This window comes from Callithrix jacchus, chromosome 6 (genome assembly GCF_049354715.1).
Source record: "Callithrix jacchus isolate 240 chromosome 6, calJac240_pri, whole genome shotgun sequence".
NCBI lineage: Eukaryota > Metazoa > Chordata > Mammalia > Primates > Cebidae > Callithrix > Callithrix jacchus.
In genome coordinates, this window is record NC_133507.1 from 14808470 (window position 1) to 14823244 (window position 14775).

Below are 14775 nucleotides of genomic sequence, written 5' to 3' on the forward strand. Positions count from 1 at the left end.
AAAACATCTAGACGACCCCCTCTGTGTCCAGAGGCCACATCATTTTGGCACATTTATGCCACTGACAATTCATTTTCACATTGGGGTCTAGCATTTTGTACTCAGTAGCCTTTGCTATTTTGAACAATGCTTTAAAATTTATTTGTATTTCTTGAATGGTAAGTAAGGGAGGTTAAACAGTTTTACCTGTATATCAACTACAGAAGCTGACTGACAAATAATAAATGTATTATGAGAGTCACATCATTCATTTGATAATTTTTATTTTTCAGATGGAGTCTTGCTGTGTTGCCCAGGCTGGGGCACAGTGGTGCAATTTTGGTTCACTGCAGCCTCTGCCTCCCAGGTTCCAGAGATTCTCCTGCTTCAGCCTCCCAGGTAGCTGAGATTACAGGCACACACCACCATGCCCTGCTAATTTTTGTATTTTTAGTGGAGACAGGGTTTCACTGTGTTGGCCAGGCACAGGTCTCAAACTCCTGAACTCAGGTGATCTACCCAACTCGGCCTCCCAAAGTACTATGATTACAGGCATGAGCCAGTGCGCCTGGCATTTGATGCCCATTTATTAAGCATATAGCTTAATAAATGTTTCCTAGCACTAACTGACCCTGACATACAATGACCACCTAAGTTATTACCTACAAGGGACTCTTATAATGGCCTCTGCTATTCTGAAAATGCTGCCCTTTCCAAGAAAACTTTCCTCATTCTCATCCCACAGCAATCTGAGTTGTTTCCATTTCTAATCTCCAACTGCGTCCTGCCCTCACTTCTCTTATATCCCGTATTTGTAAATTTCCCCTCCGCAGTCAGCGTGAAGATTCACTTAAGGGTCCTCATGCTGGCACACCCAATATAGATATGCCCTTACCATCCGCTAAGAAGAGTGCCATGGCCCAGGACAGAGGGCTGCAGTGAAATGCAGATGAGAACATCAAAGTTCAGAGAAATGTAATTCAGTTCAGAAAAGTTCAGAAAAATTTCTTAGTGGAGGAGACTCTTAATCGAGGTTTACAAGGGGAGTGTTTGAAGAGCAGAAATGGATAAGTTCTTCTTGTGGGGATGGGACAGGTCCAAAGCATCAAATATATTAGGAAGATATATATATTTATATATATGTTCCTTTAAGTTCTGGGGTACATTACGCAGAACATGCAGGTTTATTACACAGGTATCCACGTGCCATGGTAGTCTGCTGCATCCAACACTCCGTCATCTACATTAGGTATTTCTTCTAACGTCATTTTCACATCTTATTCCAGCAATTTGTTTACAAACCTTACTATCAGAGATACATATGACAGAGAGAGGGGTAAACAGCCATAATCAGGTAACGTAAGATACACGTGAATAGGTACAAAGATCGGCTTAAAGACCATGACCAGTACTTTTCATTTCATTCTAGTCACCCAGCAACCAGGAACCATGCTAGACTGTCCATACAAGGGGTAGAGTTGGAAGAAAGCATTTCTGCACCAACACAATTCCTGAAACTAAGTGTGGAGCATTTTAGCTCAGAGAGGCTTGGGGAAGTGGGGGAACAGCAGAGCCATTCCAGATGAAAATTTTTAAAACTCGATTTTCATGTCTTATTTCCAATCCATTTGTTTACAAACCTTACTATCAGCTACTGGAGCACATTTTCATTGATCAATTCTGGAAATCTCTATTTTCTATCAGTCTACCCCACATAACCCATCCTGATCTCCCTACTGTTCACCAACTCTTCAGCAAGGTTGGGGTCTCTTTGCTCCACTCCTAACCTCACCAGGCTGCCCTGTCCTGTCCTGCGCATAGAACAACAAGGCTCTTTTCTGCTTCCTACTTTCCATGGGTAACAGCTTGTCCCTCTATGCCCTCCCAAACTCCTTGCTCTCCAAAAGAGGAAAACAAACAAACAACAACAAAACCCAACTAACTTCTCAGGCCTAGTTTAACCTTGTCTTCTTTGTCAAATTTTCTCTGCAACCTCCAGGGAGACCCCAGACTCCTATGATAATGAGTGTGGATATTATAATGCCTCCTTTATGATGTAGCTGTTCATATATTCAGCTACTACTCTATGATCCTCAGAATATGCAGAGCACCACGCTAGGAGCAAAGAGGGCTTTTATAAGAAGATAAAATGTTGATCTCTGTTCTTCTAGGCCTAACTTTTCACCTATGTCCGGCCTTTCCCAGATGGGTCCTGGCCTTCTCTAGGACAAATAATGGCTTCTTCAGCATTACACAGGTGAAGACCTGCTCACTTTGCTGCGACAGATGTCTAGAAAAAGGGGCAGACAGATCCAGACTAGGAGTACTAGAACAGCGAAGGAAGAACAGAACTTCACTTTGTTGAATCTTATTTATCTAAATCTCTGATAATCCTATATTCTAAGACCTAGAGCAAACAAGATAAGTGACATGAGAATGCTTCCTTTTTTATTATTACTTTTTAAATACAGACAAGGTCTCGCTGTTACCCAGGTTGGAGTGCAATGGTGCAATCACAGCTCACAGTACTGTGAACTCGAATTCCTGGGCTCAAGCAATCCTCCTGCCTCAGCCTCTATGACTAACAAGGGCTACAAGAACATACCACTATACCTGATTCATTGATTTTTTTTTTTTTTTTTGGTAGACACCAGGTTTCATCATGTTGACCAGCCTTGTCTGGAACCTCTGGCTCAAACAATCCTCCCTCCTAGTCCTCTCAAAGTGTTGAAATCACAGGTGAGAGTCACTGCACCTGGCCCTAAATGTTTTCTTCTAACTGCACTCCCCTGCTACTTCTCAAACCCCTCAACATCATCATCATTCACTGATCTTGTCTAGCATCTTCCCATTTTCATTCTCCCCTCAAAATCCCTGCTCCTCACAGCTGCCAATATCAACTTTTTTAAGTTGCTATCGGATCAGATCATTCCTTTAATAGTTTCCCAAATTTCTTCACCTGGCTCCTAAGTTCCTTTGTAATCCAGTTCCACCTAAGACATGAGAATCCCCTCCCCTGAGAGATCCCTTTTTCTGTCTGTCTTCCAGTCTCACTTGCTTTCTTCCAGGCCTCTGAAAAAGCTGGGCAGGCCCTAAGACACTGCCATTTCCTCATTTTTAAAATGTCCTTTCCTTCATCTCTGCTGTGCCACCTATTCCACATGTCTCTATTTGACATCTCTGCTAGAAGATCACTTCCTGCAGAATCTCCACAACCTTTTATAATCCATCTTGATCTACCCACTATTCACCAACTCTTTAGCAAGGTTGATGTCCCTTCCACAAGAATTAACACCATGTTCTTGACCTTAGTAGTATAATTGAAATCAGGCAGCCACTGGTTACATCAGTCACTTCATATGACATCAGGAACCAATTCCTCTTTTCCACTATGTCACCAGGGAAAATCATAAGGTATCACATAGGAGACATATATTTGCTAAATAAATTAAAATGTTAGTAAGAGCCCATTCATTAACATGGAAGTGATCCCTTCTCTTAATTCTCGGAAAGCCACAAATGAACTGAATTCATTCACCCTCATGGTACCATTAAGTTATAAACCACGGAGTCTTCTATATATTCCCAAACTTTGCATTGACTACAGTCCCTGTCCTCTGGCAGGCAGACGAAGCAGACAGCCTGCCAGAGACAGATTTATGTCGTTTTTAATGTGTTTTTCAAAAGTTGGTCTTGATTTGAGCTTAGCTATCCACGAGGATCTCATGCAAATTAAAAACATTCAATCACGACTACCGAGCTTCCTAGAAATTGCAATTATAGTCATCCCTTTGGAAACAGGGCATCTTTAAGAGACGAAGTATCGCTATGGATACAGCTTCGAGAGACAGACAATTAAATGAAACCATAATATGGGCATGTGGCTTAAAACTCAGTGAACAGTAACTGTGAGACTATTCCTCTTCTGACACAAGCAGCCTTATGTTTCAAAACAAAAACAGCAATATAAAAAACTTGTAGTCACTATTATAATTTATAGAAACAACTCTAAACTCAGTATATAGTACATGGCAGAAACACTTTTACTCTAATGTGGGGTCTGAGTGCCCTATTTTGTTCAAGAGTTTAACAATAGCACCTTTTTGTATAACAACAAAAAAGATGAACACACTAAGCTACTGTATACTGATAAAACTATCATTCAGATTATCAAAGTGTGGAATTCAAGCACTAAAGTAGTTCAGTATGAGAATTTCTCTTCCATGAAGCATATTTTTTGTCTTCATTTTAAGCAGGCAATAGAAATAGAAGCAAAAAGAAACATCTTAGAGTGGTAACTAGATTTCTAAAAGTAGCTGAAGAGATGAAAGTGGTTATCAGTTTATATGCCTGACATAATCTAAAATTAGGGAAATTATAAACAATAACCTATACAATTGTTCATGTAACAAATATACTATAATGCAATGCATTTCATAAAGAATGAGAAAAACATTAATTAAGCACAAAATATATATCAAACATGTTCATTTAGAATTTGATGTAACCCTTAAAATACCCATGAGGATATGGAGGCTTAGAGCCAGCCTAAGGCCAGTGTGTGGGATAACTGAGAATAACACACGAGTGTCTGCCTCTGTGCATCTTCCATACACAGAGATTAAAATGAGAGGCAGCTACCATAAAAACAAAAGGCAAAAATATAGTCACTAGTTTTTATCTTCAATGAAGAAACTATTGAACTGGACATTCATTTAATTAAGGCTGAGTCCAGGACCCATGGAAAAGGCTCATGCACGTACCCAAGGAATGGAATACTTTATTGCAGTTACAGCTCAAATCTGTGTGTGGGACAGACCAAGAGCTCCTCCTAATGGCATAGCCAAGGAAACAGTGAACTGGAACTGCCACCCCCTGATTTTGAAGAAGGACTCCATCTATCTGAAAGGTACACACCACCCCCTACACCTAATGTCCTGCAGTAGAGGAGAGAGGGTAGAGTGAGGATTGAGCCTTCTCTTAGGGATCACAAACTCCCTAAGGGTGACTCTGTTCACCAAGTGCGGTGCTCAATGAATATCTGTTGTCAGTTACTAGCACCATCCCCAAGCTGACTTTCCTGAAGTTGAGAAATATTTAAAAAGTGGTAAAGGAAGCTATTTCGGGTTTCCTGGAAAGAAACAGAAGGTTCTGGAATTAAATGCATCTTTATTCTCCTGGATCAGGCAATTGTTACAGTCCCTAACATGCTTATTAAATAAGGATACTTTATAATACCCTGGATTTCTTGCATGGAAACATGTTTTTCTATGATAGACACTTTGAGAGTATGCTAATTTGGGAGTTATTTCATTTATTAAAAATGGAAACAGAAAAGGGTCCAAGTGACACCCTTATTATCAAGATATCAAGAGGATCCATATATATTTGGATACTTTTCACGATTGGTGGCTGTTTCTTTTGTTCGCCGGTTGTTTTTACGGCAAAGAGTGCCAAAAAGGTCTCAAAGGTGAAATAAAAATCCCCATGAGACTACAGAAGGCAAGCAACTCCAAATTGTGAGTCAAGATGCTATTTCCAGTTTTGTTATTCCATTGTCTCCTGATAATTCCCTAGCTTCTCATCATCACACATAGATTATTAGAATAATTGAAACATAAAAATTGAAGATGAGTGATAAGGTTTTGATCTATGTTCCTACCTAAATCCCATGTTCAGGTGTAATCCCTAATGTTGGAGGTAAGGCCCAGCAGGTGATTAAATCATGGAGGAGGATCCTTCCTGAATGGTTTAGCGCCACCCCTTGGTGGATCTGTTTATTTAAAAGTGTGCAGCATCCCTCATCCCACTGGTCATGCTCCTGCCATGTAAGACTCCCGCTCCACTGCTCCTGCTTTGCCTCCCACCAGGAGTAAAAGCCCCCTGAGGCCTCCCAAGAAGCAGAAGCTGCCATGCTTCCTGCAGAGCCTGCAGAACCGTAGGCCAATTGAACCTCGTTTTTATAAATAATTCAGCCACAGGAATTTCTTTATAGCAATATGAGAATGGATTAAACCATAGAATTGTGCTATAAAGAGAGAGGATATTGAAGCCTATACTGCATTATGTTGTTTTGTGCCATTATGTCACTTCATATCCTCCCACTCCAAGCTAGGTGTAGAAGGCTGCTCTGATTGCTTTGTTGCTATTCTTGGCTTTTGTTGCTACTCTTGGCTTGGTGCGTTGAAGAAAACTCCCGTAAGTTCCTAGTTCCCCTATTATGCCAGGATTCTGAATGGGCAGGGGGCATCCTGGGAGGAACAGGGTAAGGGCCATGAGTATGAAGCAGAAAGAGACTGAAGAATGGTCTCTTGCCTTTGGAACATCCTTTATGGGGAAGGAAGTAACTTACAATAATTATTTTAGAAAACAAAACCAATAAAGAGAAAGCTTAAGTAACAGGAAGGTAGCTGTATGAAACCACATTTTGATTCTAAGAATGCTAAGGAAGAATCATTGATTTGGTGTGGAATCTTGGCATATGCATACGCTGATAGGGGCCACGATAGTTTCAATTCTGGGTGCTGAATGGACCCCCATACGTTACAATCCTGGCAGCTTTCAGCAGCATTCTATCAATTATAATAAGCCTACCCTGAACAATCTGCACACATGTGCTGAGCACACCAAGACAGTTTTCTACTCTTCATTGGCTGATCTCTCTCAATGGGTAAGATAGGTGTTGTCATGTCCACTGAAAGGTGTTACAATCTGGACTGAAAAACATTTCAATTCTCTAACAATTTTCCCATTAACCCATTGTTTACTATCTTCTCTTTTTACAGTTTATGAGATTAACTTTGTATTTTCTTTCAACAGTATTAATTTATGATCAGATGTGCCCCTGAGGAGCCTACACCACCACTTTCTGTCTGGGTCTCTACTGTAGCTATGAAACCTGCTACATTGTCCATTTCTCAGCACTGTCCAGAATAAAATGTTTCTCTTTCTCAGTTCATCATTAGAATGTGGGTTATTTTCTTCTTAAAGTACCTAAGTTTTAAGACTAGCAGTAGCTGAGTGAAATATGTTGGTCTCATCAAACATTGCACACAGCTATTTACCTTGAGCCTCCAAGTACAATTTATCATTTGTTTCATGAATCAAGGCTGTGGCCTGGTGTACTACAAAAGTAATGACATCAGGCTGTATCACCTATTACTGAAAAATGTTAGGTTACGCTGGGCACAAGGTATTTGTGAAGCAAATTCCTTAAAAAATATTTGACAGGCTCTTCTACTAGAATAACTGCTTATGGCTATCCATGTCTAATGATGGCACAGCTTGAGAAAAAATATCTTTCACCAGTTTTAGAGAGATAGGCTCCAAGAGAATATACTTAAGATCCTTTTAATAAAGTATTCTCTCTTGTATACAAATGTCAGAAACTCTAAAAAATGACAAGATATTTATACATTTAAATTTATAGATAAAGCTAATAGATAGCTTTAATCACAATAGCATATTTATAAAAGCACAATTTTAAAAATTAAATATACCTTTTTATACATTAGAGAAGTAAAGCCTTTATCATTTGTAAATATCATAACATTGGTAACACACATATACATAGGCTTACTTATATATCTTTTAACATATTTGAAAATGTATACACTAGTTTTCTTTCTAGATAAAACAATTTTATGAGAAATAAATTTACCTTAGTATATATATTTTATCCTAATGTTCCAAAATACTAACCTAGTAATGAGTATTCCATTTTTACAAAGTTTAACTTCTTGTTATGACTATATAATCATAACATCAATAACAACTCACAGGGAATAACCTTCCAATTTGATCCCAGTGGCTTGAATGAAACATATTTTCTTTGTCTAATTGTTATTTGAAAAGAGATGGATAGCTTTAAAGTTAGGAAACTACTGACAACAGAGTTTACCATATGCATTCACTCTTCCTCCCAAGGGGTAACGTCCCTGTGCGCTGCAAACAGTAACTGTGACCTCTGTATGGACTCCTGCTGAGACCAATCCCCACAGACTTTTGCTTTATCAGGATTCCTGAACCTTACGTGAAGCTAAATTAAAGCATCAGTTATTGTGATTACTTCATGTTGTTTTTAGAAACATGCAATTACCGCAACATAAAAACATATGATAAAAGAAAAGCTGAAAGAATGAAAGGTTTCATTTTGCACTGTGTCAAAAATGACCATCATTCTTTAGAGATTGTCCCCGGTTATCCAGAGTAAATGCACTTTTTTTTTTAATTTCTAGGTAAATGCTTTACTCCTGAGCAATTGCAATAAATGAATGCTCATTTATAAAGTAAGGTTTATACTTATACTCATTTCATCTATACCCGGAAAATGCAGAGTACAGAGTAGAAATAGTTACTCACTTCTTCAATGTTCCTGGCACTGACAAATATGGGTGGTTTTTCTGGTCCTGATCCAATGACACTGTTGAGGACTATTTTTTGCTACATACTTTGAACTGATAGCAATAATGCTAACAGCAATAATACCTGATCCCCACTATAGTATACGATCACTAACTTCTTAGAGGCATTCACTGTTACCTCGCCGTAATCTGAATCCATTTCTTTTTTAACATAGAGAAATTAAATTACAACTGTCCATTTTGTAGCCCTAAAGCAGAGCCTTGGTTGAAACCCTGTGGGGGATTCACACAGGAGCCTGACAACGTATAAAGAACACAGACTGTGAAATTCAGTTCTAATAACAAAGATCATTACGGTCTAAACACATGTTTAGCTAATGACAAATCACTTTTCCTCAGTTCACAATAGCAATAATCTTCTCATAAATGCAAGAATAGTAAAACACCAGGGCATTCAGTCTGAACCACACACAGCATTATTTCATTTCTAACTACTGTTTTTTGTCACTGGAGTTTCTTGGTACTTCTCTTCATCCACTCCAAAACTGTCTACTGAATACCTTAAATACAAAACAACAAAATAAAAACATTTCTCCCCAAATTCTTCTTCCATATTTACAAAGACTCTTTCTTCAGGTCCTCTCTCCTCTTCCCTTTAATAGCCAAAATACTCTTTGAAGATGATACACTGGCCTAAAAGTCTTTGCAAAAACTAGATTTGGGGGGTTTATGGAGGTACTTGATAGGACAGGTTAAACAAATTAAATTTTCAAAAGTGTTTCCATTAGCCAGGCGGGGTGGTAGGCATCTGTAATCTCAGCTACTAGGGTGGCTGGGGCAGGAGAAATGCTTGAAGCCAATAGGTGGAGATTGCAGTGAGCTGAGATGGCACCACTGCCCTCCAGCCTGGGTGACAGAGCAAGACTCCATCTTGAAAAAAAAAAAGTGAGGGGGGGTGGAGGTTTCCACATATGGATGCTTTTGTAAACAAGCTTTCAAAAAATACTTTTAATGCATTACAATTAGTTGCTGGAGATAATACACACACATACACACACACACACACACACACACACATGCATGCAACTTGCAGAAAGAATTTTTTTTAATGCTGGAAGGCATTTAAAGTTCTTGAAGCTGGAGACATTTCCCTAGAGAACAACAATTGTGCATTCAAAAAGTGCTGCACGTAAACGATTAGATGGAAGTAAAAATAATTATCTCTGGAAAACGGGTAGGCAATTATAAATGTGCTTTAGGGAGGACAGAGCCAACAGTGTCAAAGGCACATGTGCAATGTTGACTGTCTTCATAAAATATAAGTAAAAAGAAAAAGATCTGTAATCCCAACACTTTGGGAAGCCGAGGCGGGTGGATCACGAGGTCAAGAGATCGAGACCATCCTGGTCAACATGGTGAAACCCCGTCTCTACTAAAAATACAAAAAATTAGCTGGGCATGGTGGCGCGTGCCTGTAATCCCAGCTACTCAGGAGGCTGAGGCAGGAGAATTGCCTGAACCCAGGAGGCAGAGGTTGCACCATTGCACTCCAGCCTGGGTAACAAGAGTGAAACTCCATCTCAAAAAAAAAAAAAAAAAAGAAAGAAAAAGGTCTTAACATGAGATTATAAACATTTGCAATAACACCAGTGAATATTAAGAGTAATCCTGAGGCCAGGCGCAGTGGCTCACACCTGTAATCCCAGCACTTTGGGAGTCCAAGGCCTCAAGTGATCCCAGATCACCCAAGTGATCAGGAGTTCGAGACCAGCCTGACCAACATGGTGAAACCCCGTCTCTACTAAAAACACAAAATTTAACCCCATGTGGTGGCACACGTCTGTATACCAGCTACTCAGGAGGCTGAGGCAGGAGAATAGCTTGAAGCTGGGAGGCAGAGGTTGCACTAAGCCAAGCTCATGCCACTGCACTCCAGACTGGGTGACAGAGTAGGACTCTGTCTCCAAAAAAACAAAGTAAATCATCTGAGTACTTCACCTACAAGCCTCAAAAATTGTATTTTCTATTTGGCCCAAAAACCATTTTTGGATCTTCTCGCTGGCCAGGATCATCTTATAGAATAGTCATTTCTATTGCTTCATTTTTGAGCAGGGTGAGGAGAACATTTCTTTTTTCAACTAAGTTTATATTTCCAAAACATTCTGTAACATAACGTGCTTAAAATTAAAGTTCTCTTTTCCAGCAGTTCAGCTTCCTCAAACTCAAGTCTCAGAAATTTAGAAGTTGTACAAATATAGTGAAATTGTTCCTGTCTAGAAGGAAGAAGAAAGAGTAGCCCACATTCTAAAAATATGAGATACGTATTTCTTAAAAACCATGCAATCCCGAATCAATAGATAGAACCATGCTGTAAAATACTCTTTGTATTCATCAATTTACTTGGCAAATAGCGTCTGTCATGGAGGCGGCTAAATTGTTAGTCAGCACAAGGGGGTAATTTGGCAATGAGTCGGGAGCCACTGTCAGACACTGGCGTGTCTGGATTACTCTAAGTGTGCCAGAGCATAATTCAGCACAAAGCATGTCTGTGTTGGCCTCTTTCTAAAAGTTCACGTTAGAGAAGCACCAAGAGAAACTTCCTATAAGATGATGTCAACCGCAAAGTGGTCCCAGGGCCTAGGCTCTGGTCATTGTTACAGTGAGGTGCCAGCCAGATCTGACTTCCAGCTCAGATTTACGATCCAAGCGAACCATTCAGCACAGAAAGCAGCAGAGACGAAAGGCGAGAAGTCAAATCACTGTCATTTGAAGTCACATAGAAAAGCTTGGCCAAAATCTTAATTTGCCAAATAAAGAAGTCATAACTTATAATCCACAAAGATTTCTGAAGCTCAATAGACTTGAGTATTACCGAATCAGCGTAAACTCATTTAAAATAAATGACTGTGTAAAAAAGGTACATTATGTGAAAGAAATTGCTCGAGTCTGCCTCTTTTTTGCCATGACTCGATTTGAAGGATCATGACTGCTGTGTACATACATCTACTTATTAAACATTTGCTTTCCAGGGGATTGTTTCAAAGCAGGAAATAAATAAAGATGAATTCGAAAATGAAAATGTTCTGTACCTGAGAAATCAGCTGCTAAGAGATCTGCTGCCTTTAAAACCTTCACTTGTAAAATGCCAACATCTTTCATGTCTGTCAGGGAGTTCTGTAAGCACTGAGGGTTGAAAAGGAAATAACAAATGAAAATAGGTTTTTAATATACTATTTAATGTCATAAAGTCCTATAAGAAGTACATACTAGATTTATCTTCCTTTTTCTCATGAAATCCTTAAAAAGAGATTCCCCAAAATATATTATATAAGTTAACAGGACAGTTAGGCACTTTTAGCAGCCAGATTAAAAGAAAAGTGACTGAGAATTAATTAACTACAGCTTTTAAATAAACCAATTAGAAGCACATATAATCTACTTTTAACATCGCCCCCTGGTGATAGCATAGATATCCCACCGGGAAAATGTGTGGGTAGAATTACACCGATCCTGTTTTCTCCCCTTTTTTCTCATTAATGCAACTTTTAAATCACTCTAAAACACAACATTATTCTGACCTAGTTAGTACAAACTTCATGGATACCAGAGGATTAAACTGGGCCCCATCATAGATAACTATCATCACTGGAAAGAGAGTTGGGGTGGAAACAGAATGAATTTTCTGGTCTATGTTTTGGCTAGTTCATTGAATTAGAGATTGAGCATCTATAATCATTCCAGAATCATATTTACTTTAGCCTTGAGTCTGCATGAGCTGAAGTCTGAATACGTCTACTAATCATTCTTAAACACATATAGAAATATTTTGATGTTTATATTCATGGCATCCTTAAGAAATTGTGCATGAAAGAGACCAGCGGATAAACTCTGTTCTCTTTTTTTTTTTTTTGAGACGGAGTTTCACTCTTGTTACCCAGGCTAGAGTGCAATGACGCGATCTCGGCTCACCGCAACCTCCGCCTCCTGGGTTCAGGCAATTCTCCTGCCTCAGCCTCCTGAGTAGTTGGGATTACAGGCACGCATGACCATGCCCAGCTAATTTTTTGTATTTTTAGTAGAGACGGGGTTTCACCATGTTGACCAGGATGGTCTCGATCTCTTGACCTCGTGATCTACCCTCCTCGGCCTCCCAAAGTGCTGGGATTACAGGCTTGAGCCACCGCGCCCGGCCATAAACTCTGTTCTCATACCTCCAGAACACATCTACTGAAAAAGATATTGCCTCAAAACCTTCGGATATGCTATTTCTGTCATTAGATAGCCAAAAACCTGTGACAGACCCCAAGGATCTGTAAGAGGCTATTAAAATACTTGCCATTTAGGCATTTCAGGTAGAATAGCACAGTTTACAAACAGTTTGCCTAATATACATCGTTCCTAAAAACATTTAAAAGTTTTCTCCTATTTCAACATAAACAAACAAAATAATTAGTTTTTAAATTAAGAGAACGCATTTGAAATGAAGTGCTTTTACAATTTAGAAGTGGAAATGCCTTTTAAGATAATCTGTTCTTCCAATCTAAAACACAAATCCGGGGGGCTGTAACTTGTGTTTGAAACAGCATTTGTTCCCTCAATGTGCTGGCCAGCTTGGTAGCTGAAGAAGCACTCAATATTTCTATTTTAATCATAGCCTCTTCAAATCTCTTTTCGATGACTACTCCTCAAATCCTACAGCATTCTTTAAAGCAGGCGGTATCTAATGTTACTTTATAAATATACAAAACTCCTCACGAATTTGATAAATTTTTCAATTTATCCATTGGAAAGCTTGGGAAAAAGTTTTTTCACCATTAAATTTTAACTTGCTTACCTAATCAGAGAGAATGTTAATAGTGAGTTGTGTCAAACCTCCTTCACAGTATGCCAAACTCACATGTGCAATCTGCATTGACAATGAGCTATGTGGCTAGGTCATGCACTCCCGAAGGTAAAGAATTATTCAATTAATCAATACATCTACACAGTGAAGGATTCTGAAGACCCTGAAGTTTATGCGGAGAATGATATTGCCATTGAATAGGGATTCATCTTTGCTTCATTTTCATGCCACTTTCCTAAAACATGCCTTTCCTGTGTGGCACTAAAATAAACATATCGATTTATAAAGAAGATAGGATAAAAGCAGAATGCAAATAAAGACACCTAGAAAGCCAGGGTACAAAAAATAAATAAAGAGGACACAGCTATTTCATTTAAAAATGCTGAGTGGACTGTTAAGCACATTGCCACTACTTAGGGAGAAATCACACACTGCTCTTATCATCCAGAGTAGCTCAGATCAGCGGTCCTTCATGTCCACCTAGTGCTATTGCTTTACAAGGCATGAACAGGCTCTCACTTGATCCTAAGAAGTCCTGCAAACGTATGCATAACATTGCAAACATTAATGGCTGAGAAAGTTATCTGTGAACTTACATTAAAAGTCCTATTTACACACACAGACAGGCTAAGCAGGAGTCTGCTTCCCTGAGGATTTCAACATTCTCCAAAGACTTGCTAAAAGCTAAAAATTCAGAATACCTTGTTGGCTTTTAAAAGAGCAAGACCAGCTCTAATTCTACTGCCACCTTTTCACTAATGCATTAACCCCAAGTCTGATGTCTTGTTTTATGACATACACTGAAACTTGGGACAAAGATCTCTTTTGATGCAGTTTTTCTATTCAGACATTTTGTTTTAATAAAGACTTCGTTTTAAAAGAGAAGGTGGGAGGAAGGGGAGTGCACAATAAGGTAAAACACTCACATATCGCTGGGTGATCTGCTTTCTTTCGCTGGGGTCTGCTAATGGGCAGACACACAGATCAGAGACGGAGACGCCTGCACAAGGCGTAAGTGTGACCAACATAAGGAGAGCCCCCAGACAGCTGTCCAGCGGCAGCTCCAGGCAGTTGGATTGCTTCAGAGGGAGTGCCGAGATATCCACTTTACACCTAGGAAAGTTTCAGGAATCAGAAAAAGAAACGTTAAGTCAAGGCCACTGCAGTACCTCCAAAGCACCCGGCTTTTACCTCATCATCCCCCCAAAACTCACTCTGTCTGGTCTTAGGTGTATTGAGCAGTGAAGGTTGCCCCAAGTCATAATGCTCCCTCACAGCCTAACACGCTCTAAAATTAAGGAGAGGAAGAGGTCCAGAAAAATCTAAAAGAAGGCAGCATGGGCAGATGGAAAATGAAGAGAGAGGAGTAGGATCTTTGCCAAGTAAGGTCTGCAGAAAGGTAACATCAAAAATTAGGGAGAAAGAAGTTTGAAAGCCTAAGCCTTATGGGTGAGCATTCTGTGTGTCTTCCCCAAACCGTGTCTTTTATGAGTAAAGAGAATAAAGGATCATGGTTCAAAACGTCAAGGAAAAAACAAAAGATAAGAGAAATGCAAGTGGGAAAGGGTTAATGGAGAAACTGTTATGAAT

The 14775-nt window shown here is 39.4% G+C and overlaps 1 protein-coding gene and 1 long non-coding RNA gene across 6 annotated transcripts in view; one reads left to right on the forward strand and one right to left on the reverse strand.

Annotated features, from left to right (window-relative positions):
• MCTP2 (multiple C2 and transmembrane domain containing 2) overlaps window positions 1–14775 on the reverse strand; it is a 264931-nt gene that overhangs the window by 107175 nt on the left and 142981 nt on the right. For all 4 annotated transcript variants that reach the window (XM_054257201.2, XM_017973284.4, XM_002749091.6 and 1 more), the window contains 2 exons: window positions 14112–14298; window positions 11432–11525 (listed from right to left, as the gene is read on the reverse strand). In XM_054257201.2, coding sequence (XP_054113176.1) covers window positions 11432–11525; window positions 14112–14298 — 281 coding nt within the window. The remainder of the gene's footprint in view (window positions 1–11431; window positions 11526–14111; window positions 14299–14775) is intronic.
• Window positions 2075–7045, forward strand: LOC118154466 (uncharacterized). 2 transcript variants are annotated; one of them, XR_008482005.2, is made up of 4 exons: window positions 2075–2236; window positions 2627–2718; window positions 4704–4888; window positions 6799–7045. It is a non-coding gene; the product is annotated as an uncharacterized LOC118154466 (long non-coding RNA). The 2 variants fall into 2 exon arrangements; XR_004744372.3 differs by having other exon boundaries at window positions 4769–4888.